General features: G+C 38.2%; 1 protein-coding gene across 15 annotated transcripts in view; it reads right to left on the bottom strand.

Moving 5' to 3' along the window:
- Nucleotides 1-27,049, bottom strand: part of MARCHF1 (membrane associated ring-CH-type finger 1) — a 271,534-nt gene that overhangs the window by 82,159 nt on the left and 162,326 nt on the right. For 8 of the 15 annotated variants that reach the window (XM_052690310.1, XM_052690304.1, XM_052690296.1 and 5 more), the window contains one exon: nt 3,603-3,742. The exons of the other annotated variants lie outside the window; for them this stretch is intronic. In XM_052690310.1, coding sequence (XP_052546270.1) covers nt 3,603-3,704 — 102 coding nt within the window. In that variant the 5' untranslated portion in view covers nt 3,705-3,742. The remainder of the gene's footprint in view (nt 1-3,602; nt 3,743-27,049) is intronic. 15 annotated transcript variants of the gene reach the window in all.

Here is a 27,049-nt window from a genome sequence, read left to right as displayed (position 1 = left end):
AAAACAAAACCGATCATCCAAATAAACTAATGAAAAAACTAGAGAAACCCACAAAAACTAATCTTTTAGAACAAAATTAAATGGAAAAGGGTCTTCTTGCAAACTTAAAGTAAAAACTAATGATTGAGAAAGAACAGAGGGGCAAATACACTGAGAACTGAGACGGCCTTTGTGCATTGATCAAGACTTAACATAGCCTATGTTTGATTTTAAATTAATATTCATTATATAAATATATTTAAAAAGTGATTCTAAACCCACTCAGTATGATAAGTATGTTACTGGATGTGGAATAATTAGTATCACAGCAGTCAGGACTTGACATGAGCAGGAACATACAAGACCTTTTAAGATATTCATACAAACATGGAAACTATTGTAAGAAGCTGAAGTGCTACAACATAGCTCCTCACTAAATCTCATTATGGACATTAGGAAAGATGAACTTTTAAAATTTAGAAGAAGAATATGCAGGAAGAAGTGGCTCAGAATCAGTGCGTTGCTCTCTACTGAATACAGTGTTCCATCTAGAATTGAACACAAAGACTCCAAACTGCAAATAAATTAGACTGAAGTTGTAAAGTCTGGGGATAATATCATGTTCATTTTGAAGAGAGTAATTGAATAATTACAGAAAATGTTTCCAACAGTACTTAACTGACTTCTGAAATACTTGAGAATTTATTTTGAGATTTAAGACAGAACGTTTTAACATCAGTTAAATTGAGATGGGGTAACTGATTTTATTTAACTCCATGTTATTTCAGTAACGTCATGGGACGACTTCCTTTTCTTTTCCCTTTCTGCGCTGCCTTTCTGCACCTCTGTTACTTGCTTAATGAAAAAAATAGTTAATGTCAGTGAGCAATTTGTAAATGTTCATAACCTGCTTTCTTCTCTATGAGCCTCCCTACTTTCACAAGTACAGAAAATACTTCTTTTCATAACACTTAATAAAACGTGTGGGCAGTTCTCGGATCATTACCCTTTGGGAAAGTGGCATTGGGGCTCTAGGGTTAAAGGGAAACAAACATTTGTTCTGAAAAGCCTTCTCAGAAGTTCTAAAAAGGAGCTTCAAAGACAACTTCTGTATTAAAACGCAGAACGGAAACGGTTTTGATTTTTTGTTGTTTTTTTTTTTTTCCAAACAGTGTATTTATTAACTGGCGGGGAAAGTTTTACTATGAAACAGCTATTAAAAACCCATACATCAGAATCATGCTTTCAGAATCACTCACACTTGGCTACATCTCCATTTAACTGCATGAGGCTGTTGTCATGGTGAAGAGTAATTACCCTCGCTATCAACACTTCATACTACATGCAAACTGTGGCATTTTTGCAGTCTATTTTTATACTACTACATTCAATCTCCTGCAGGATTCAAAAAATATACAATCCTTACAGCAGCAGAGCAAATCTGAGGAACGGGATGGAAATGCAAGAATTGCAACCAGTCCAGTTCCTGAAACAAACATTTTACCAGGTAACAAAGGCACTGAGGCTAAAAGGATGAATTTTGGCAAAGATGCAACATTTTTAGATGTGCCCTGGAGAAGACATTCTGATTAATCAGAAGTATCCACCAAAGGAATATGGTAGAGGTCAAATAAAGATACCAAAGTTTCCTTCCCAGCAAAAACAGACTTGCCACCTACAGTCTATCTGCACATACAACCACAGAAAACAATTTTCAACAATGGAAGTCTACAACAAACCAAAATAAAAACTTAAAAACTTCCTTGAAAAGAGATTTTATACTTCCTCACGAGTAAAATGGGGATTTTCAGCCTGCAGTCCACAAGTTAGAAAGACACTGCCAGAAAAAGATTATGATACAAGTCATCTATCTAATGACAAAGTGTTCTATAGGAAGAGTAATGGCTGAGAAAGCAGGAAGTGAAGACAAACGCAGAGGAAAGCCTGATAAGCCTCAAAAGATACTATTTTCTGCTATGAAAATTGTTATTCTACAGCCATTACAGGACTTGTTATCATCCTCAACTGTCTATTTCCCTATTCTTTTTTAGGCACTTCATCACCTATGCAGCAATCAAGATTTTCACACAGGTTAGTTTTTGAATTACCCTCATACTACTAACTTTAAAACATGCTAACTCTGCTGATTCAACTGTTATGAACTGTATTCCCAGTTCAGCATTGCTAAATCCCACTTGGATGATTTGCATGCTTACCTCTGGAATGTCAAACGAAGCTAAGTGACTAGCAATCGATTAGAAATCAAAATATGCAAATTTTCACATATTTAAATTCATTGATAGTTGTCTCCTTTTACTAGTATTACCTAGACATTATTATTAATTAAATAAAAGCAAGACAAAAATTAAAAAGAACAATTAAATAGGGGGATAACATACATTAAATTTCTCACTTTGCGAATCGTTGTTTTTCATTTCCTTTTTATCTTAAATAATTCCAAATAAAAATGAGTTATAATAATAATAGACTTCTATTTTAGCAAACTAAAATTTAGAACTTTTAGTGCTGCCATTTTTTTGTTGTTTTCTTCCTTAGATGAAACTTATTTGTACAATCTACCACTGACCTAGAGAATTTTGCCATATTAATTAGGGTCTTTTCTTAACAAAATGCCAACAAATTTCCAACAAACCACTGCTTCCTAATTCTCTTCAGAATACCACATTCATCAGTGGCTGTAAGGAATCAGTCACTTTTCCATTTACACATTACTACGTACAAGTTCCAACAACAGAAGAGCAGCTCCTCCTTGTGTTTCTCTGGACAGAAATACATTGTGCCCGTGTTAAAGTCAGTAATGAACTGGATGAGGCATATTGAACTGAAATGTTTCAGACATGGTTTTGGTACAGATGACAATTTCAATACAGTTTAAGACAAGCGAACACATGTTCAATTTTTGCTCCTACATGCGGGTCACTTTGAAGTCTTTACAAATAACTGTGCTTACTCACCTGTGAAGGTCTACTGATGTAAAGGGATTTATTTGAAGGAGTGAAAACAGCACGATTTAAGTTATCACCGGTGAGGCTATTTATTCAGAATTTACTGTATCTTGATACAATTCAAGATAACTTTAGTGTTGTCAAAACATGGTCTGAACATCTTCTATGGAGAGTCTTGCATGCAGAACACTCGCCATCTACTTTAGAATCATGTGGAACACTTTAAGATCAATTAAAACTCCATCTCTCTAGCACAACTGTAGACACATCATACTTTGCTCCTGTTACAGGCAGGAGCAAAGAGCAAACCTGTAGATAACGTCCAGCTGTAATCACCAGGGACCAAATGTCATTGCATTGATTAGGATCGCAAAGAATCTAAGCAATCCAAAGCAGTTCATTTCCTGTGTAAAGACTTTTATCATTCAAAAAACATCAATACTGACTAATAGCATGCAAGTCAGAATGGACCACACGTAACAGAAAAGAGGAAGAAACAGCAAGTGGAAAGAGTACGTAGACATAAACTCAAAAGCTTCATGCATTGAGGCAATGCAGTCAGAGGCAAACACTGCATTCAAAAAAAAAAAAAAGAGCTTAACACCTCTGGAATTCATTTGTGCATGCAACCATCATAAAATGCAACTTTTCACTCACCAGAGTAGAGTTATGCGAAGCATCACCTGAGACCTCGGGTGTTCTTGTGCTGTTTGGTAGTCTGTGAGGGTTACGAGCTATCGCTTGGCACCAGCCCAGCATTTTCTCCTTCCACTTATCCCTTCTCAATTTCTGAAATTCTGAAAATAATTTAGAGTCCCTGAAACATTGACACTTGGAATTTCTTGTGTGCTTGTCTCTGGATGCATGCCTTTAAAAACAACAGCTTTTAAAGTTGTATCTAAACAAGCGAATAAGCACATTTTTAGAACACGTTTATTTAAAGTACTCTGAAGGGTTATGCCATGCAGGATAGATGATGGCTATGCACTGTCTGCACAGGTTACACATATTAATACTGTTTTAGAGTCAGCAAGTTCTGTGCCTTCTCCCCAAATCAAATCTTTCTTAAGTTGTCATTTTTTCTATTAAAGTGCTATTTTCAACGATGTTTGTTTCAAAGTAACTTAGAATCACATCACTCTTAAATCCTTATAGCATATAACCTCACGTTATCTGAAACCACTACAAATAGCACTGTGGAAGATATTAAACATAAACCAACAGTGTGAAAACACATATGTGCACACTCATCCCCACACAAAGCACAATACCTGCCTTTGCTTGAAATGGTAAACTAGGATATATTACTGAAAAGAGCCAAAAGTCATGTATGCACATTAGCAATAAATGCTACATGCCAACTGTTTGTAACGGTAATAAAATGCCTTTTAAGTAATACTAAAACATTCCAGAACTACACTACTAAGTTTAATGTTTGTTTAAATATAAGAAACTTCCATAAGCAATGATGTCTTTTTCCAGTTATACTGTATAATGCAGGTCTTCAGAGCAAAACATTCTTAATTAATTAACGTAACCTGACGTTGTTTTCTTTTTAATCCACCATTTCTGAAGCACTTGTAATCTGGTTGTTTATAACATTTTGAATGTAAGTGTTTCACTCTGTAACACCATGAAATACTGTAAAGAAAACGATCAACCTACCAGGTTGACTGACTAGTACTTCAACACTAGACTGAATAGATCTGGAACGTACATAAAACAATGCTAAAGACCCTACATGGCAAAGTAGCATCTATTTAATGTGATTAGTGTTATGCAATTGAACTTTCTAATCCATTTTTCAATCACAAAATATTTCAGTCATTTGCTTCGTTCGGGACTGGAGTACAGACCAGCAAAGGCCTCAAAACAAGAAATCTAATGAAGCACCAACTAAACTCACTGCCACCAATTTAGCAGTAGCTTCCACTTCCAATGGATCAGGGCATCCATTGTCTTGCAAACTTTAAGGAGGCTGTTTATTTTCACTGATTCTGTGAACACAGCTAGCAGAACATTGCATACCAAGCGCTTTAAATACTCTTCATTGTATAGCCAACATATCATGAAATAAATCCAGAGAATCAGAACAAGTAACAGAAGGGAAAACATCTGCACATGTCCTACTGTGCAACTTGGAAAAACAAGCAGTAAATAAGAAGCATCCAATATTATTTTTTCAAGCTTCTGCCACATACCCTAGCTCATTACTACACTGTTTGGGCTGAAATACAATTTATCAACTGAGCACGGCTGGAACATTGCAGTCCGATTTCTGCTTCTGTAGCATCTTTATGCCTCTGGAATTCCAAGTAGAAACTATTTCAGTATTGTTTAGAGTTTTTAAAATGAGACAAGACACTTGGTTCTGCTGCTATGGAACCTGTCATGGCGTTTCCTCGCATACAGTCCCATAACTGAGGTTTTCAAGTGAAGGAGAGGATTTATAATACTGTTAGAGGTGTGACACTGCTCAGTTCAACCTGGATGAGAAGAGAAGAGCTGCTGCTGCTCTGTTTATGCCTGCACTTGGGGCTAAGCAAAGAGCTATTACTTAACATACAATCAGCAAGTGAAATATGCAGAAGGGATACTGAGTCAAACTTACATTCCGCTTGAATGAAGAACAACAGCTTTGGGGAAGTGGTTCTCCATTTGGGTAACATCCATCTGTAACTCGTTAAAAGAACTTTTCCCTATACACTTGGGTGGTAGGTTTTTTGGTGCAGATGCACAGAAACCAAGGATTAATTTTGGCTGGAGGAAAAAAAAAAAGCCAAACAACCAAACCCACCTACTTCAAAAAATACATTTTAAATAAATGTATTAATTTACTTTAGGTCTGCTCCAGAAGAGTACAACGTAAAGAGCAAAAGGTTCGGGTCTTCACTGAAGAACCTTACCTATATTGTATTACTTCTCATCAATTATTACCTTATATTTATTTTAGGCTTGCATTTTAAAGTAGTTTTATGCATCAGCCTATTTCTTTGCTTCCAAACCTCCGATGTCTACTAAATCTCAAGTAAATTATGAGCAAAAATAAACCCATACTACTGCATGTTTCAGTGTACAGTGAATTCTTTCAGAGACGTGTCAGTGTAGAGTCAAAATCCACCACCTCTGGAGCCATCTAATCCTCATACTTGGGTGAGTATGAGCCAATGTAACCTGAAAACACTATTCCACATACCACATATGAGCACACAATGTTTTGTACTGCAGTTTTGATTTGATCACAGATGAACCTGGTATAGGGAATGTTCTACAAAATGACTTTCTGCACAGCTGGATATGCCTAGTACTTAAAACTGACAAAGCAGCATAAACCCTAAACAACATCTGTAGTTCAGTATGACAAAGGCAACTACTTGAAGCCGTTACGAGTTTCCACACAGCTGAGACAAGTCTACCACATTTTAGCAACTTGCTCCTCTATGATGTCAGCTGGCAAGAAGTCTAGGCTCTTGGAAATTTTACAACCTGTTTAAAACAGATGTTAGTTTAGAGCTCACAGTGTCGACGTGAGCCACAGCTGTAGCGAGAAGTGGATGCTTGGCAGCAGCGCACTGCAGCAAAGCCTCATTGCAAGGATCTGCAAGGAGACCATTCTAAAAACTACCACCAACATCATCCCTCAGTAAAAGATCATTAAATCCTTCATTTGTTGCCTTCAGTTGTGAAGACAGGGAATCTTCTCCCTAAATCCACACAGTCCTATCCCAGTTCCTCTGAGAACAAAGAATTACAGTTGCAAATCTTGCTTTTGCCTTGATGAGTCAAACTGATGCCTACAACCATAAAGGCTGTAATTGAAAGGATTTTGCATTTCCTTATTCAACTGAAGAATAACTATTGCAAATAAATTGCCTGGAAAAAAAAAAATCTTAATTTAGTTCCTGTAAATTACTTTATACGTATTTCCTCAAGGAAACAATTTTTACTTAGAATCCTGGCAAGGAAAAGGACAAAGAGAATTAGAGATTCAATAGAGGTTTAGTTAAGGATGATTTACTAGAAACTAACTGGATATATGCAATAAAACAGTTCATTAATCTTACAAGGGAAAAGAAATGGTAAACTGAGCATGAACACAATTGGATTTGGGTAACAAAGGCCTCACCAAAGGCGGAATTAAGATGAAGTACATAAGATGTTCATGCTTCTTCCACTGTTTACCAGGATCTAGCAATTTTCATAAACCAGAATTTAATCAAGCACAAAACATTATATTCTTTACCTAAGCTAAACTGCTTTGTTCTCTGTGTTTGAAGAGTCCAAAGAGCGACAAAGTGATGGTATTTGTCCCGTGCCTTAACACACTGCATGACTTGGCATATCAGCAAAATATTCCAGGAGCAGATCTGCAGGAATATTTAAATGCAAATAGCCTTCAATTGCGGAGCTCTGGCAAGAGAAATACAGTCCCTGTTGTTCGCTATGTATTGCTTGTTTGAGTCTTATCAAGCTGTGACTTCCAATCAATTATTCTGATTTGAATGGAAATGCAAATTCATGGTCTGGAGGCATTGGAAAGCCCCAGGAGCTTGTACTGCTTTTGTATCACAAGGGAGCCATAGGCTCTACTTAACCAACTAGTCAATATTATCCTACAACTGCTGTGTATAGCAAGAACAATTCAGTATAACCACAGTTTAACAGCATAATGACTAACTCTGTGTTTTTAGACATAAGAAGCTCAAATTCAAGCTGAAAAATTACTTTTTTAAAATAAATCATATTAGAATATATATAGCCATCCCAGTGCTGCATTCCAGTTCAATATAATTCAGCAGAAGCAAAAAAAGAAACCAAAAACTAGCACACAAGCCCAGAAATAATTCAAGTGACACCCAGAAAGATGGTACCAATTAAAGTCTACCGGTACCAGTGTTCCTCTACACCTACTGCATACACACAGTCAAATTCTTCCGAACCAAGCAGATGCAAGACTCTGAATTCAAACGTTCTCATTTTTCTTAATGACAGATTTCAGCACTACATGAAGAGTAAAGGACACAATTATACCCATCTGTATTCCTATCTGTAACAGCAAAACAAAGCTTTGGCGTAACTTAGCCATGCTTAGAAATGCTTCACTTCAGTAGTTCTTCAAAAACATAACTACAGAATCAACTCTCATCTCTAGGGTAGATGCCATATCCTAAGATTATTCAGTTTTCCAGAACTAGCCTAAATTACATGTTTATTTAAGCCTGCAGTCAATTAGCCAACTAGAATTTTCTTAAGCTTTTAAATGTGTTATCCAATCAATTCTCAGTGGCTTGAGAGAGACTATTTTAATTTCTCCTTACCACAACTGACAATATCATTTCTAACTTAGAGCAATCCAAAGCTTACCATTTTTTGTTATGTCCTGCCACAATTTTAGTCTTCCTTAGCCTTTCAAGGTCCTGAATCTGTCATAATGAAGGTTTCAAACTTCATGCATTACTCAAAACAATTGATCATTAAAAATGAAATCAATGCAACGTGCAAATACACCTGTAAATATTATTGCAGGTAAAATTCCTTCGACTACCCGCTATACAACCACTGCATCCAAGCGGTGACAAGAAATCTTTAAAGGCTTTCAAAGGAAGCTTTTGGTTTTCTACAGATCTATAAATGTTGGAATGTCTGTCTCCACAGTCCACATGCTCTTTCTGGCAGAAAAAAAACCACCTTCTGAATGTAGCTGAAAGCATTTTTAAATCACTCAAATCTCTTCAGAGAAACCACAACAGTGTTTTTCTTTCTCCTTGGTCTGTTCTCAGCATTATAATTCTACCTCTTTGTACTGTAAGGATTGCAAGAGAATGTCAATGTGTTAGAAGAAGCAGACAGTATTTATGCTTACGTATACCACGTAAAATATCTTTATATATGTTTATACATTGCCAAGTTTGTATTTTGCTATGCAGAGTTCGATTTTATTTGTCGTTTGAAACCATTTTAATAGGCAACCTCTGTACCATAATTTAATACATAGTTTTTTTACAGGTTCTTGCTCACAATAACTCTAAGGAATGCTTTGTTCAACAGAAGTTAGGTGTCACCATTCTCTTCAGAGATTTCAAAATGAAAGCAACAGCATGCACTCCTTGCATGTTTTTGTCTACAGGTGAATGACAAAAGGCTGCCTAATCCTTCCACAAGATCCCTGCATGAAATTCAAGACGCATCTGACTCCCAAGCAGAAAGAAAAAAAACAGAGCCTCGAAAAAAAAACACAAGCACAAATAACATGTTTTCGCTTTGTGAGTTTGCATACATTTAACTACGTGCAATTGCCAAGCTGCTTAAGCCAAAGCTTCAAATCAACCCTAAAGGCACGACTGGGAAGTGCATGTGTATAAACCACACTGAATGCTTGGCAGATGGACATTCTTCAGGGGACTCATAGGATCAGCAGTAAGCACGGCGTTCAGAAAATCCAGAAAGCAATGCATCAACTGTTATCTTTTTGGATTTCAGTAAAGCTTTCAAGGCTGTGCCACAAAATATCCTTCTCGATAAAACCTCCAGCATACAGCTCTACAAAATTACAGTGTGATGAGAGAATAAGTGGCTGACAAATTGGGCCCAAAGGCTTATAGTAAATGGGGTTACATGGTTGGTCACTAGTGGGGATCTCCATAGCTCCATTTTAGGGCTATTATTCTTCTATGTTTTCATAAATAACTTAGATGTAGAACTAAAAGGTGTTTAGAGAAAGTTTGCTGATGATGCTAAACTGGAAAAAGTCATTTGATTCTGTCAAGGGTGAAGAGACCTTGGCAGAGTGAACTAGACTAGAAAGCTGAGCAACCACCAACCATGCAAAGCTGAACAATAACAAGTGCCAGATCCTGCACTTGGGAAGGAGCGATCCGGCCATGCATACAGACCCAGCAATGAGGTGCTGGAGGAGCAGTCCCACTGAAAGGGATGGGGGGATTTAGCTGACAAGTTGAACATGAGTCAACAGTGTGCTCAAGGAGACAGGAATGCCAACCATACCCTGGGATGCATAAAACACAGCACTGCCAGGCGGGCAAGAGAAGGGATTGTCCTGCTCTGCTCTGAGCTGATGTGGCCTCACCTTGAACACTGCGTGTTCAAAAAGACATAAAACTATTACTGAGTGTAATAACCCCAAAGAAGGGCTGCAAAGAGAGGACAAAGTACGTGGAGCAGCTGAGGTCCCTTAGTTCTTTCAGCTCAAAAAAGAGTAGGTTGAAAGGAGGCCTCGTGGCGGCCTGCAGGTCTTTCTGAGGGGCATGGAGAAGTAGTGCTGGAGAGCCACAGAGCAAGAGGAAGCAGCATGGAGCTGTGCTGGGAGGGTCTGGTCATATAGCAGGAAATGGTTCTTCATCAGAGGGTGGCCAGGCCCTGGAACAGGCTCCTCAGGGCAGCTTCATGGCCTTGAGCCTGCTGAAACATCTGGACAAATCTCAATCATATGGTCTGATTTTTGGGCCATGCTGTGTGGATCCTTATGGGTCCCTTCCAGATGGGCATTTTCTACGATTCCACAAAATAACAAAGTTATGTGCAGTTATCTAAACATACTAGGTATAGGAGGCTAAGATAGGTCTTTAAAGGACTTGTTTTCTACATATACAGAAGGACAATTCTATATCCCAAAGCTGTTCCACATAGTTTATTTAGAGAAGTGTGCTTATCACATGAGATAAAAGCCATCTTGAATAAGGCAGACCATGATTGACTTCAAATATAAGACAGAAGCAGAAGGTTTTTCAATCCAATAAAGGTTAGATGGCTGAAAAGCATAATTAAACCACTAAACAGCCCTGTTTCAAATGACAGCCAACGGGTAACAAATTTAAATGGATTTTTAAGGAAAGGGAAAATCACATTTCCTTAAGTGTCCAACTACATGTGCTACTTTGGACCACAGCTGGTCCAAAAGGAGAAGCATCTCCTCTTAGTCAGAAATGTATTTTTAACGGAAGTTCCTCTGTCAAATACTATTTTTTGTGCAGTCATAAACCACCTTGCTCTGACAACCCTAAATATGGAATCCTCAGCCCCGTGACCAGTTTGGTTACTGTTTCTGTGACAGGCCTGTCACACTGCACCTGTAGCAGACAAAGGTCATCAGTGCTGGAATTAAAGACACTGATTGTTTAGATTGCTCTTACAATTGGCTATATCAGAAGGCCAATGTTACTTTATCAACACTGGGTCTGAATATCATTCTTAGCTAATTTCAGATCATTTTAAGTTTCAGAATCTCTTTGAAGGTGAGTGACACTGGAATGACAGGACGGCAATCACAGCACCCCAATTAAACTGACAGAAAGACTTGTGAGAAATTCAGTGCTGCTCTAGTTGGTTCACATTCTATATATTTAAATCAAAAACTGAGAATAATTAAACCCACTACAGTCAGCCTACTCCCTGCGTGTATACTCTGCTGATTCTTTAAGGACAGAGAAGGTGGTTAGACATCACTGTCGGTAACTTTTAATTAAAAGCACTTCAATAAGTATTTTATTTCAAGATCCAATTTTCTTTTTACTTTTTCGTGCATTATTTATCAAACAACCACAGCATAAAAACATGACCGCTAAATATTTCCTCATTAATTGTTACACAGTAAGAAAACACTTCAAAATGGTGTTTCTGTCACAAAAAATAAGCTTTTAAGTTTTACTCCATTTTTAATAAAGCTTATAATACATTAAGTTCATGCTTAGTTTGGAACTATTTGGGGGCACCCTTGAGAATTCCACTAATTTCAGTTTAGAGAACTATGCTGACACTTCTACAATCTTCTGGCCTCTCTTTGGATTAATTTATTTATTCATCAGAACACATTTATTTCACTAAGCTAACCACAAACATAAAAACTACAAGGGCTACACCTCATACTGCAACTTCTTTTTTTCTTTTGTTAGCAATTTACTTTTTGACAGCTGCAGACAAACAAGACTGTTTCCAGTAACTATTGTCTAATTAGAATGCCATTACAATAAAGTATTCTTATAGCTCTTTGAGTCCTAATTTTAATGTAGGCCTTCAGTCTAATGCCCACCTTTCTGTTTAGCTCATGGAAATTCAAAAAACAATTCATTTTTAGGATGACATATAATGTATTTATGTGATGGAATAGTTATTCAAGCTGTTGCCAGTAACTGCAGCATTAGGCCAGTAATTATTTGTAACTTAAGTAACTGGAATCCGTTTCTCCTGAAAAACCCTGAAGAGGCCATCTGCCATGGTTTCATCCAGAAGAGAACAGATCCTAAGCGATAATCTTCATAACATAAATCAGAAGTGGTGGGAGGTGTTAGAAGAACAAACCTAATGGTATGAAAAAGGATTGCTTGCAACAGTATATTTCATTCAGTTTAGTGGTAATGAACATTTCATGGTTTCATCTTTGTTGAGAAGGAATCCATGTTTTCTGCCTTCAATAGCTCTGTTTGCAAGTTTTGATCAAATATAATTTGGTTCTTATTTTGGTCAGTATAACCAGTTGATCCTTGATAAGAACATAAGCCTTCCTCAATATAATTTGCAAGATTTTCTTTATTATAAACAACACAACTGACAACAGTACAACTCTGGGCAGCGTGGTCTAGTGGTTGGCGATCCTGCTCATGGCAGGGGGGGTGAAACCAGATGACCCAGGCCATTCAACGATTCTATGGACTGAACTTTAATTAGTGTTCTAATAAATAACTTCCAAAAGAGCACCAAAATGCACCTTTTAACTTCAGAAAATCCTGTAGTTTTTAGAAAATATCTTTATCTCAGTTTCCAGAGGTGTCTGAATTTGCTGTCAACTAGCATTCAAAGTAACTATTTCATGACTATTCATTAGTCACAAAACAGCTAAAAATTTGCACTGGTAGATAAGCAGGAGTAAATTTCATGCAAGCCCAACGTATTAAAAACAGTAAGTTAAATGCAACCAGAAACCAATACAGCAATAAAGTTTTTATAGAATTATCTCAAGGACTATGAAGACAAATGACTAATGAACTGACAGCAGAACAAAACCTAAGACATCATGCAAGACCACCATGACTTACTAATTATTTTCCATACAGAATATTTATTTTGCTTCTTTATATGTAGGTCAGTCTGAAAGTAATGCCTCCTGTTTATTTCCACAAAACAACAGCAGGTACAAAGAGCACAACAACTCCATTTGACAGAGCATGTTCTCAGCTACAAAACATTCATTTTTTTCAGTGTATTCGCCACCATGAGCTGTGCATTTTCACCAGCCATGAACAAGAGCCTGCATTCTGTGCTTGTAAAAACCTGCATGGCCATCCAGAACACGGCTTGTCTTTTGTGCTGCTGTCACCGCTGCTGCAATGCACCTTCCACCACCTCGGTGTGCTCACATCTGCTGTTTGGTCTCCATCAGTCGTCAGCAAATGTCCATGAATGTCAGTAGGTGCCATTTTTTCTGCATGGAGGAACTCAGTTACACACCTTTCCTGAAAAGCACTTCCATGTTAGACACCATTTTGCCAGACTCTCTCAGCTGCCTCCTGTCACACAGTGACAAAATGTTAACACAAGGTTCAGCCACACAACCAACACCCGCCTCTGATATGGAGAGCTAACGGAATAGAACAGGAGGCCCACATAAAATGCAAACAAGGCACTGTGCTGCAGTGTCCCATCCTGTGCAACTCAGAAGGTCACAGAATCAGAGTCCCAGAATGGCCCGGGTTGGAAGGGACCTCAAGGATCACGAAACTCCAACCCCCTTCCACATGCAGGGCCACCAACCTCCCCACTTAATACCAGCCCAGGCTGCCCAGGGCCCCATTCAACCTGGCCTAACACCTCTAAAGACAGGGCATCCACAGCCTCTCTGGGCAGCTGTTCCAGCACCTCACCACTCTACAGGTCTGACGTGTAACTCTGACAACCCACTGATGTATACCACCTTGCAGTTACTACTTCCTCCAAACGTGCTACTAAACAATATGATCGCACTGTGCTGAATGCTGGGGCTGAGACAAAGGTATGCAGCACAGCATGGTGCCAGAGATGCTGCTGGCAGCTTTTATGTGACCTGGTCCAGCTACGTAACACAGAGCCATCCTACAACACAGACTGCTCTAAAAGCTGTTTAACCCCATGGCTTAAGCCATAAGCCTTGCCCTCACAGGAACCACTTCTCAGCAGTAGGAGACTTCCTTAAGCAGTCACGTGGGGTCCCAAATCAGCTCACCACCAGCCTGAGTAAGCTCTGCAGTGTCATTTAATAATAAGCTATCTGTATGTAATGGGCCCTTACCCCATAACACCTGAGCACTCCATCATTCTGAATGATTTGTTTTCCCATGGTCTCTATAAGAGGGGATGCAACAGAGGTAAATACTAGCTTTCCACAGGTGCCTTACACCATTCATCACACATCAGTGTACTCCTGATCAGTGAAATACTTCTGTATTAAGCGGCTTATTGAGCTGACCCATAGGCTATGTCTCCTTTATTAAGCTGTGCAATTATTTGAAGGTTAGTTTTACTCATTGGGACATTTACACATTTTACACTGAATTCACACATTTTTATTGCTTTAATGTTTAATAGCATTTGTAGAACTTAGATATTTTTTCTCTTTTAAACTGTTTACTTCGGAGATCTCTGATCACCAAGGCTTGCTGCTACTTTAAGTGAGCACCCTTCCTTACTAATGGCACTAATGTTTTCATTCTCTCCAGAAAAATATATTTAACTAGGAATTCTTGTTGAAAGAGTTCATAAGCATGAATTTCAAGAACAAAATTCTGGCAACCTGTTATAACCAACACATCACAAAATCTACTAAACATTCAAAAAAGCTTATCTACAAACCACCATCTTTTGAACAAACCACTTTTTACTACATGACCAGGATACTTGTTCACAATTTCAAAACACGTCATGCTCTAAGTCTAAACTAAATAATGGGAATGAATACGCTTGCCAATGTCATTCCACTCTCCCTTTCTCAAATGCAGGAGAACATACTTGCTAAGCACAGGCTCAACAAACAGGACTTGACTTAAGACCCCTTCTATGTATAGAGTTCCACAGAAATCAAGTTTGCCCCAAGAAACAAGAAATAATGGAAAAGAGAAAAATGTGAAAGCACATGTAGGTAGGTGGCCTACATTCAGCTCTAACGCTTATTCAGAAATCCAAACAGGGAGAAACTAATTTGGAAAGTGAGGGTTGAATTTAACTGCAGGCCAGGCACCTGCAAAAGTAAGGAGCTTCTGGAGAAGTCTTGAAGGGAAAAGCAAAGGTAAAAGTAATTACACACAGGCTTGCTTCTTATTACTACTGAAGCACTCATTTTAGAAAACTCCAAGAAAAAAATGAAGATTGCTCTCCTCTGAGTTTCCTGCACTAAAATATATTAGAACATGCAAAAATAGAAAACGTATTTGCACTAAGAATATAATTCTGATACCTACAATCACTTCATCAAACAACACAGGTACAGCTTTTATTTTTGCTTTGATTTTGTTTTGTTTTTTTCAAGTGACACTTGGATGCAAGTTCCACAAGAGAACAAAAAGAAACGCATCTGAGTTGTTAGCATATATGCAAAATCTTATTCCAGAAAGCTGCTTTTCTACCCACTAAAGGAGCAGCGTAGAATGAGGGTGCCAACTCACATTTGTTTTTGAGTGGTGCAGAAGCTCTGTTACAGAAGGCATCGTACAGTCCTTTAAGTTATAATAAGTTATAAAAGTAGCCCGAAATAGAAACAACACCAAGAATCATGTATGAAGTGGCATGGTATCAGGAGTGTGAAAATTACACATTTCCTTCACTCCTAACTGCTGCCACATTTAAAAAAGAAAAAATAATACTGGAGAACTAGTCCTGCAATATGAATAGGGATGGAATCTTCTCAGCATACTAGAACATGTACTTCCCATATTCAAAAACTGGCAAAATAATCAAAATGTACTGACAAGAATGTCAGGCACACCCTTTAAACACTATGGGAGTTTACTAATTAGTCTTCTACATTACAGTCAACACAGCAATGTCAGAGGATGCTGGTTATATACATCTAATTAGATGTCAAGACAACACTGTATAGATGCTCTTTACTGACAACCACTAATCAGTGTAGGCAATTTATCAGATCAGCAGAAAGCTATCACAGGCTTACAATAAAAACCATATGGCAGTAGGACTAAATACACTCACCAAAACAGGAGATATCTCACGCTCACTGGTTTTTGTCCCTCCCTTTAGAAACAAATTGCAATCAGGAGTAGGAATTACGTGCCCCCAAAATGAAAACCTTTTTCTCTCAAGTTAAGAACTACCAGTAAACAACCTGCAGCATTCTCAGCATGGCATCAATTAAAATTCCCTGCTAACAGTTTAGGCTCATCGTTCAGACTCTGCTTTACAGAATAACTCATCTCTCCACTCATCAAATAGAAGATAAATATGTGAAATATTCTTCTGAAAAGGAAGCAGCCGCTCAATCTTCTAATTTGTGTCAAGAAGCTGAAACCAAATCAAGATTGCTTGATAGGTAACAGGTGAAATAGGAAGATTTTTATTCCCAGTAACAGTGCCCCAAGGAGTTTTCTTTTATTTATTTTCTATTTATTTCTGTTTTGAGACTATTAGGTTAAGAACAATTGTCCTTGGAAGGAGCTCTAATAGAATCTTCTCAAAACTTTTAAGCTACTTACAGAAACATCCCCCAGTTATCTCCAGACACCTCTCCAGCACATTTTGAACTTATCATATATTCAGAACTGATGAACGACATGTTGCTAAGGGAATCATTATGCTAAAAGCATTTTACAATAAGTCATAACAGAGCTATTGTTGTTACAAACCTAAATTTCATACATATGCTTATTGCAACTCTGAAGATCCCACGTATCTAAATATTTAAACTACAAAGCTTAGGTTTTGAACAAGCATACATTAAGACTGCAAACTATGATTACTGTGTTTTACAAGGCAGAATCTCAGGTTAACAGCAGCTTACACTGATTGGCTTTTAACATTTGAGATAGGCTCACTTAAGAGTACCCAACAACTTGACAACATCCCAGCCATCAGCGTCAACTGAAAGCAGGGCACAGGGGGGGCAATGCTGTGCTGTGCTGACTCAAGTGATGGCAAACAACTGTATGCATTTTGGTATGTTGGCTTAACATAGTCCTCTGAACAGTGAAGAATATGCAGCTGGGCTTTCTCTCTTGATGAAGGGGCTTGAGGATAGGATTCAAGATTGCAAGAAAATCACCAGTTTATGTTTGTGACACTCAGAATAAATACATGGCCTGCAAATTTTTAAGAACGTATAGAGATCCAAACAGATATTCAACTAAAAAATCTGATTATGTCTCTTATCCAAACTTTCATAATCCTCCTCGCACCAGAGAGAAAAACCCCTCTCTTCACAGTCACACCTCATTCGTATCATCACTTTTTGGCAATATATATATTTGTGAAAAAATGTTTTCAAGGACTTTGAAGACAGACTAAAATTTCATCAAAAATCTCTGATGAAGACCTTCAGAGCTCACTGAGAATTCCAGTCGATGCCACTGAACCAGAGAGATAATTTAGTTTCACAAGAACAAGGGTAGAAATCCCACTAGTTTCACTGTTTCCTTCCTTTCCTCTTTTTTAAATATTTTAAGAAAACAATATTAAAAATTGAAATGCTTTCTTTCTTGTATATTAACAACACCATATATTTCACAAGGGCTGCTCTAAAGTAATGTCTCCTATCTTGTTTTGTTAGCCCACAATGTCAGAGGCAGGTGCTGGTGGCAGCAGGGGTTGAACCTTCCCACCAATGTTCTGTTACATTTTGCTGCCATAAGACAAATGCAGCAAAGTAGTATCTGACATGGAAGTGCTTTTCAGGAAAGGTGTGTAACTGAGCTCCTCCATGCAGAAAAAATGGCACCTGCTGACATTCACGGACATTTGCTGATGACTGATGGAGACCAAACAGCAGATGTGAGCACACCGAGGTGGTGGAAGGTGCATTGCAGCAGCAGTGACAGCAGCACAAAAGACAAGCCGTGTTCTGGATGGCCATGCAGGTTTTTACAAGCACAGAATGCAGGCTCTTGTTCATCACTGGTGAAAATGCACAGCTCGTGGTGGCGAATACACTGAAAAAAATGTTGTTTTGTAGCTGAGAACATGCTCTGTCAAATGGAGTTGTTGTGCTCTTTGTACCTGCTGTTGTTTTGTGGAAATAAACAGGAGGCATTACTATTAGAGAACACGTACACACAGCCCATGACAATTCCTCTTCACTGACTGAGGCCCCAGTAAGCCAAAACGTTGGAGATGCATTCTTTAGATCATTGCTTTCTGAAAGAGGTATCTAAGTAACTATTAACAACCAACATGCAAAGCTTTGTGTTGCAAAGATATCATAAGTGTGCAACAGTGCACAGGAATAAAGGAACTATTTCTACTGTGGAAAGAGTACAGCCCCAAGGTTTTCCACTGTGATCACTCAATTCTGCAAATTACGTAGCATTGCTTGAAGGCAGTCACTGAAGTTGACAAATCCAACAAAAAACTGGGAAAAAAAAAAGCAAATACTAAAAAACCCACAAAACATAGCAAAACAAAATCAGCCTATTTCATCATAGCTTTGACTACAGCATTAATAAATGCACAGAAAGGCCTTCATCATCCACACGTCACTGATCACAGAGGTGTGGAACCACCTGCATGTCAGATATGTCACAGAGCCATCCTCACAGCAGCCTGATTCTCCTTTTGTTGATGCATAGGATGGTTGCAGCTTCGTGGGTTACAAGGCAGGAAGCAGGTGAGAAGTGAAATGGATGGTAAGCAAATCTGCATCAAAGGGCCTTGCAAAAAAGTCAGGACCCACAGCCTGTAAAGGTCTGCTAACAAAGTCAGCTGGAGCCACATCACACCTGAGCAAAAACAATTCTCCACTAAAAGCACTGGCAAATTTTGTGAGAAAACATTCAAGCATTCCTGTATGAATCAGGTTGAGTGAACAGGAAAATTCTCCATACATCAGCTCCTTTCATGCCCTGTGCATGTATTATCACACTATTAAGGGGTGTTTTTCTTTTTTTTTTCCCCAGCTTTGATTGTTGTGAAATACAGGTTTCCACCTCCTCTCACTACCACGGCCCCTTTCAAGGGAAGATGCTTCTACGAGGTACTCCTGCAGGATTTATGCAATGAGCAATCCTCACTGCAATGCATGCAGCCAGAATTAGGAAGGAAAAATTCTTCCCTCAACTATTCTCTCACTCTCGCTCTTTTACTAGAAAAAAATATAAATATTTACCTTTTAGCAAGATTTTCATTGTTATTAGAGCATTCGTTTTAAACCTGTGACATCCACAAGCATCATTTGTGGAGTCCTTCACAGATACACAGCGTCATTCTGTTTTTGTCCTCTGCAACACAAATTATTCCATTCTATAATGGAGTAGAAAGAAATCTGCATCACAGTAACATTCCTACCTTTCCATTCCTAACACATTCAGGAGGTAAAAGCAATCCTGGCCATCATTCACAAAACCTGGAAGGGGCTGTCAGACTTGCAGTTGATGACTTTGCACAAGGTTCATTCTGCCACATCCCCACAGAAGTGTCTTCACCACAGCTCTGCCCATCCTGCACTGCAGCACTGCCACATCCTACCTGAACAGCCAGGAATTCTCCAGTAGCCAACAGAAAAAAGAAGTGTGCTGGGTTTCAACGCCCACTAGTCCTCGGCGACAGACTGAAATCCTTCATGCACACCCATGGAACCATGCATCTTGCTCAGCTACCTAGTTTCACTTGATAGCTGAAGTTTTAATTGGCTTTGTTCCCTCTGAGCAGTTTCGCACAGCATGAAGAACATATGGGCTCAGGCACTTAAGAAGGATTTCTGAGAGTTTGAGAAGAAGTAGAAATCTCGTATTTCAAGATGATGTTTCGCCTAATTAAGCATATAAGTATTATTTGGTTTCAGAACCGACTCAATGAAATCTGTCACTCCCAGAATTTCAAGGATCATGTACATGGGAGCAGGGCATTTTAGTGCTAAGCCCATGGGAACACAGCTGGTGCTATTTCACAACAACTTTTGAAGGCTGTGGAAACTTCATCACCTCTACCACATCCTGCAATTCAGGTCTCGCACAGAAAATAAACATCTGCTCCAGAAATAAATACAATAAATTTAAGCGATCAACAGTTTGTCAAGAAATTTCTCAGCTTAGTAGAAAAAAATGAAGTCAATAACTAAGCTGATTGGTCTCTAGCATCAGTAACATTTAAACAAATTCTTAACATGAGGATTTTTGTTTTCCCAGCAAGTTTAGACTTTTGTATTGGGAAAATAAAAATGGGAGGGGCAGAGAGTGGGGAAAGCAAGGGGGCGAAATATCACTGATATCTGAAAGAGTTCCCAATGTTACAATTGTTTTTTTTCTTTTAAGTAATCAAACAGTACCATATATCACAGCCTCCTGACGATCAGATCGTGTCTCTCAAATGGACTGATATGCCCACATAAAGTACCTTCCCTTAATGAATAGGACATCTTCATGGCCTCTCACTTGACACACCTTCCTTACCTCATTTTTCTGCTAGAGATTTATTTGATCGAATAATGAAAATGGATCACTGGTTTCCATAGAAAATTTACTTTTCCTGCATGTAAGGTAATTAATAAATCACTGTTCATTGCCTCGTTTGAATGGCATTTGAAGAGTTAAATATTTCTAACCAAGTACAAAATTGTGTTTGAGTAACTCAGGTTAAAACAGTCCAAGAAACTGGCGTGAAAATGGGACAAAACCATTGCATGAACATTATTCTCCATCAGGACTTCCATATTCTCTCTTAGTAAGCCTGAAGAATGATCCATCTCTCCTTATTAAGGAGTGAGAACTAAACACGTAGTAGATGGCAGAGCATTCTAAATTTTGGAAGAATCAACCTCAAGTGTTATAATCTGAAATCAACAACTCATCCACCTACGCTAATTTAAACAAATTAACGTGTAACACCTCTTGTGTGATGATTTGAGCAGCTTCATGACAAGACTATTAGCAAAAGCTAGAATTTATAATATACTTAATTGCCTTGTTTTTGAAGGCAGTCTTGAATATTTGAAACGTTTAACTTCTCAGCTGATACTACATGTCTGCAGGTAGCTCTTTCTCATGAAATCCTTTTGGTTTTAAAAACGTAAAAGAATGAAGTACAGTTTCTTGTGGCATTATTTCTTGACAAATTCAAAGCCAACAGAAGGAGGGTGAGATTCAGCAGGAAAGCAGTTCTTCACAGAAGAGAAACTTGCATTTGAAAAGAAGAACAAGTTGAAATCCGGCCTGGCAAACAAATACTTTGCCAAGAGGCCCAGCTTTAAAGGAATCGAGAGCAGTATATATGATCACATCTCCCTCCTTACCGCATATGCTGTGTTCTGCTTGTGATTATGCTCCATATGCTCTGGGAGTAAAGAAACATAAAGCACTGAGGTGGACACAAGACAGTGGCAAAGAGTAATGAGATGCAAGTACAATACTTCTATCTATCAACATGCAGAGGTGGGAGCAGGAAAAACTATCAGAGCTTAAGGGAAACCAGTATAAACACTTTTGTAAGGAAAATCCTTGTAAAAACAAGAGTACTTCAACAGATTGGTAAAATTTACAGCAAGTTCTGTGCAAAGATGTGTTACCTAACATTCTGTAAGGCATGGAGAGGAGGGGAGATACAAAAAAATGGCTAATCCAACAATGAAAAAGCATGTCATTTTTCAGGTCGTGGTCCTCATGTGGACGTCTTCCACTGTGTGTCTATCACTCTCCATTACAGGACTTATTTAATACTTTCACAGCAGTAGATGAACACTGCTGAAAATAGGATCTGCACGCACCATGCAACTTGCATTCTGGTTTTGAATTTGGTGCACTGACAGCAGCAAGCAGATTCTACAGTGAAAGTGGTATTTTAAAATACTCTTACTTTCTCGTCTTGTCATATTCCATTACTGGAACCATTCAGCCAGCAGTGCCCAGTTAAGCATCATGAATTAAACATTTGAGTACAGAATTCAGTTGTATTGCAACTTGTTTCCAATCAGCAACAGTAAAAATGGTGGTATGATATCAGAATTTCTTTTTCAGTGTTTGCTGTGAAATTGCTGTTGAATACTACAAATTTACCAAAAGTAAACGCTGCCAAATCTGCCTAGGATTTGAGCATCAGCTCCTGTCTACTCACAGATCACCCAAAAAATCCACAACCTACACAGTATTCTCTCTTCACAGCTTTGCAATTCTGCTGCTTCTCACACAGATGAAAGAGCCTGGAATGTTGTGAAGCAATACTAATTGCACACAAAGAATAGAATCAAAACTATCGCTTTGCATCATCTTCTGTTTTAACACTGCAAATGAAAGTAATGAACAGGAATAAAAAACAAGGAACTTCCACAAGTAAAAAACCTGGCATCACTCTACATGAGCTTACAGTCTGGGAAAATACAAAACTTGGTGACAGAATAAGAGATCAGTGAAATAACAATAAATTACTGTGTAGAACAAACAAATATAAGAATTGTATGTTGTTTTCACAGGCATGAATATTGACAAAAGAAATAAAATTATTATTGCTGTGATCACTGTATGCTTTATTCACTCAAGGCAAAGCAAATGGCTACAAATCAACTACTCAAAAACACACATTTGTTATTCAAAAAGTCTCTGGTAAGAAGTCTTCATAGGACCTCACACAGTACTTCTATTTACTATTCATTCAGCACATCCCTCTTCTTTAAAAACGCAGTCCCCCCAGAAATAATTCATCTTATTAGACAAAAGCATCAAAAACAGACTGCCTTGCATCTTTGATATGTTATTCTCATCCTTCAAAAAAACCCAAACCCTCATGTTTCACATTTTTCCTTATCTCAGCGTGGTTAGAGAATACCTTTCTCCCCTAAAGAAGAGGTGAACTACTAACCAAAACAGAACTTTTCTTCCTGAATCATATGTTGTAAAAACAAAGTAAAGAAATCAAAGCAAGAAGCTTTCAAACAAATTCCATGCAGTGGTGTCCCAAAAGGTTTATTGAATATATATTCTGAGAGCTTCAAACACACACAAAAGTATGGCATTCTCAAGCAATAAACGCAGTACATCCGAACAGGGCAAACACTGACCCACTGTCATGTCTGAACCCTTCTTTTGGGGAAAAAAGAACCAAAGAAAGGAAAAGCCACATGGTAGTTTTCTTAGAAGTCATAACCTAGAATTAAATACAAGTGTTTTGCCAAGGATGTAGTTACACTGCATTTAAACTAATGCTTATTCAATAAATACTTTCGTTAACTCGTGTTACCTGTTCAATTCTTTTAAGACTCTCTATAACTATAAATGCTCCTTATTAGCAAAGTTAGAGACACAATTAATTCTCTTATATATTTGCCTCAAATCTCATTTTTCCTCCCTACAGAAGCATTCCTGAAATCACGTTCCTTCTTTTCCTAATTCTGATTTCTGCCAGCAGATTGAACTTATATTAATTAGCTGAGCAGCCCTCCTTCCAAGAGACCAACAAAACGCATACAATCACAGTACCTTTCTCCTTCACTTAGGATAACCAAATACATGAGGCAAAGCCAGTGGGAAAATTACAACTGTTGGTAATAGGCTACATCAAAAAGAGAGCAAGGAAATAAACTGTATTTCCAGGAAATGCGATAACTCTTCTGAGACTTATCAAGAAAGGACAACGCCAGGAACCTGCACATCTCATACGGTTTAGCAGTAGTCTTACTGTGAGAAGGTATTAAAATGTGTATTATGTAAGTACACTAATGGGGATAAGAGGGTTGCTTAACCTCCCAAGACAATTACACCTAATCTAGTTTCTTGGCAATATGCTACCACGGGCCAATTAAAATAGGTTCTTAATGGTTTTCCTGCTTATAAAATCCCCTCACAGTATGCTCCTCCAACACAAAGTCTACATCCCAAATTACTTTTTCAGCAAATAAAAAAAAAAGTATTTTAGAGTAACCTTAAAATTAAGAACTAAGTCCTGATAAACATTAGTCTTTCTTGAAATAATAACTATTCCTGCTCTCTGGTTGCAAAATTCTTGCAAACATGAAGAGCAATTTACCATTGTAAACATCTTGTAGAACATCTCTGTCAAATGCACTTCACTGCTTTCTAAAAAGGAAAACAGAAATAAGATCAGCTCCTTTGACCACCGTAGAAAACTGTTCTAAATTTCTACGGCTGTGCCTCAAACTCAAGACTTTTGAAGAGATTCAGTACCTAAACCTCCATCAGATCAGTTTGAGCACCAAGATATTTTGGTCAACTGGAGTCTAACTACAGTCGCTTCCTAAAAATGGGGTACAATAACTTAGCAATACTGAGTTAAACGATACCTTTGTAATCCTCACTACTGCAGGCCCAGTTTATTATTGCTAATCATTTGCTATTCTGTCATCTTAATCCACGTACAGATGGGATCACAACCATTCTGAACATAAGGCAGTAAAGCAGCCGTGCTGACTGCAGTCCAGAAACCAGCTATGACTCAAACTTCAAACTTTCAAAGTCTAGGCTTTGGTGATCCTGGTCAGGTTGCAGAAGCAGAACTCTGCAATGGCTTTACTTGCATTTTTCTGCTCTCTTACTTCATACCACATTTACTGCACATGAATCATAAAGAGCCAAGGCTCCATTTACCTCATTTGGAGCAAAAAAACTCAACTGCTACGTTACAAGCAACAGGGACATAAGGAATACGGTCCTATAGCAGGTGGAACGTGTGCAATCATAATTAACAAGCAGCAAAGCTTCAGGAACAACTAAAAAGTTGTTAACAAAAAGCTGTTAATAATAATACAGCAATGGTAGTGTGCTAATAATAATTAGAAACTGTGATATTATTGAGAAAATAAGTATTGTGGATTACAAACAGCAAATCAAATTGAAATTAAAGTAGAAAACATACAAAAAAAAAAATCAAGTAATGCTTGTTTCCTATTTCTACTTATTGCTTACTCTGATGCTCTAGGATCTACTGAAAACACCCTCATGTCAGTCAACATTTTCAGTAACACCATGCTGCTCATCTGTGAGGGAATGAAACAGTTGCTGCTGACAGCGACTCCCAAGGATGTTGATCTCAAAACATTTACTGCTTTTTGCATATGGAGAAAGAAGGGAATCTTGTAAATTGCATTAATTATTTTTTAAACAAACTAATTACGATTCTATTTTTGTAAGTTCCAACAGGCACTTCAGTCTTCTGTGAGGGGAAGTGACATTCTTGAAAGTATAGAACCAACATAGAACATAGAACCAACAGGGTTGGAAGAGACCTACAAGAACATCCAGCGCAACCGTCTACCTATCAACATTTCCCACTAAACCACGTCCCTGAGGAACAACACCTAAACCTTAACTGAACACCTCCAGGGCCAGCGACTCCACCACCTCCCTGGGCAGCCCATTCCAGCACCTGACCACTCTCTCAGAGAAGTATTTCCTAACGTCCAACATGGGATTGTTGAGACCAATGTACGGGGCCCAGCACTCGGTCTTGTTGACTTCACCTCTTCACAAAAGCACATTCAGAAGTAAGCAGAAAAAAAAATGGATTTTATTAAAACTAAGATATATAACACTGTATGGACCGCCATGACAGATCCACTTTCCATAAATTGCTTGTTTTGTTCTATCATCTTTTTCATCATTCACCTGTTTCCACTATGTCTCTCAGCAAGAACTGCTTGTACTTCTTGGTGTCATTCTAGCTAAGTCCAGTTTATGACAATTACAAACAGAGGAGCATGGAGAAAACGTTTGCAGTGTCAACATTATATTGTCATTAGATACACTGAAAAAGGTGTGAGGGGATTTAAGAAACTGTACTTTTCGTATAGAAGCCTAATCTGGTTAGAAAGTTTCATCTTATCTAACAAACATTTAAAGCCTTCTACTAATACCTCACGCGATACTGTGCTCTCTCTTTTTACTTACTGTGATTTTGACTCATGAAAAGGAACTGATGCAAGGATTACAGTATTACATTCCCAGTGCAATATAATGAAGCTCGCAGCAGACTGCCAGAGGTGTTCTCCTGAGTTTACTGTGGCTGTAAATTTCGTGTACCTATCCAAATATATTTTTATTGTTTACTGCTAAACAGCATGACATTTTGCATCTTGGAAGCAAAACAAGTTTAAAGCTTTTGAATAACAAACTCTAGAGAGCAGGATGAAAGTTTTTAAAGTGTATTCTGAAGGTATTATGGAAAGCATGGAGTACTTAGGGCAGACATTTAATGATCAACAAAATCACGAGCAGCTAAAAATGCCTTCAAAAGGGGAAGTGTTGAGCATCAGTAATAGTAGATACTGTTGAAATGGATTTGTTCCTGTTGCTAATCTTCTTTAAAAGGAATAAATACATTCCCATACACAGGGTAATACTCATCTGAAGGCACTTCTCAGAAAACACAGGGTCTGAATTATACCTGTCTGCCAAGTAGCCAACATGCCCAAAAAACAAACATAACTGCCACAGATAACAGAGCTAGCAGTTGGGAAGCTTACCCAAATCACTAAATTAGAAGGCTTATCCTGTTCTGTGGCTTTATGTCCTTGTAACGAATTTGTGACCGACGACCAGGAAATAATAGTTACCCAGGTAATGGGCAACCCCATAACCCTACATTACCACCTACATTCAGCAGCAATAAAAAGTGCTGATTAGAGTCCGTTCCCATCATCTCATTTTAAACTAACCTCCTGAGGAAAGGGAGCCAGACTGGACCATCAAGAGCCATGATCAATGATCCAGACAACTTTATTTCCATTTCAAGTCTATAGGTTTCTCAATTAGAGTTGTGCAGTCAGAAAACATCATTTGATCATAAGCACTATTTGGTGCCCTGCAAATATAACACTGCATGCCGTATTCCATCTCTGCATTTAACAGCCACATAATATTTCAGCTTTAATATATGCTCTTTTTCTCCCCGAATCTCTTACTCCAGAACTGAAAAGTAGGAGCACATTAGGTATTTGCAAGTTTCATTTCTAAAAGCTA

The sequence above is a fragment of the Tympanuchus pallidicinctus genome, unplaced genomic scaffold, assembly GCF_026119805.1.
Source record: "Tympanuchus pallidicinctus isolate F22 unplaced genomic scaffold, pur_lepc_1.0 scaffold26, whole genome shotgun sequence".
Classification (NCBI taxonomy): Eukaryota; Metazoa; Chordata; class Aves; order Galliformes; family Phasianidae; genus Tympanuchus; species Tympanuchus pallidicinctus.
Note: the sequence above shows the minus strand (reverse complement) of the source record. Positions and strands in the feature narration are given on the sequence as shown.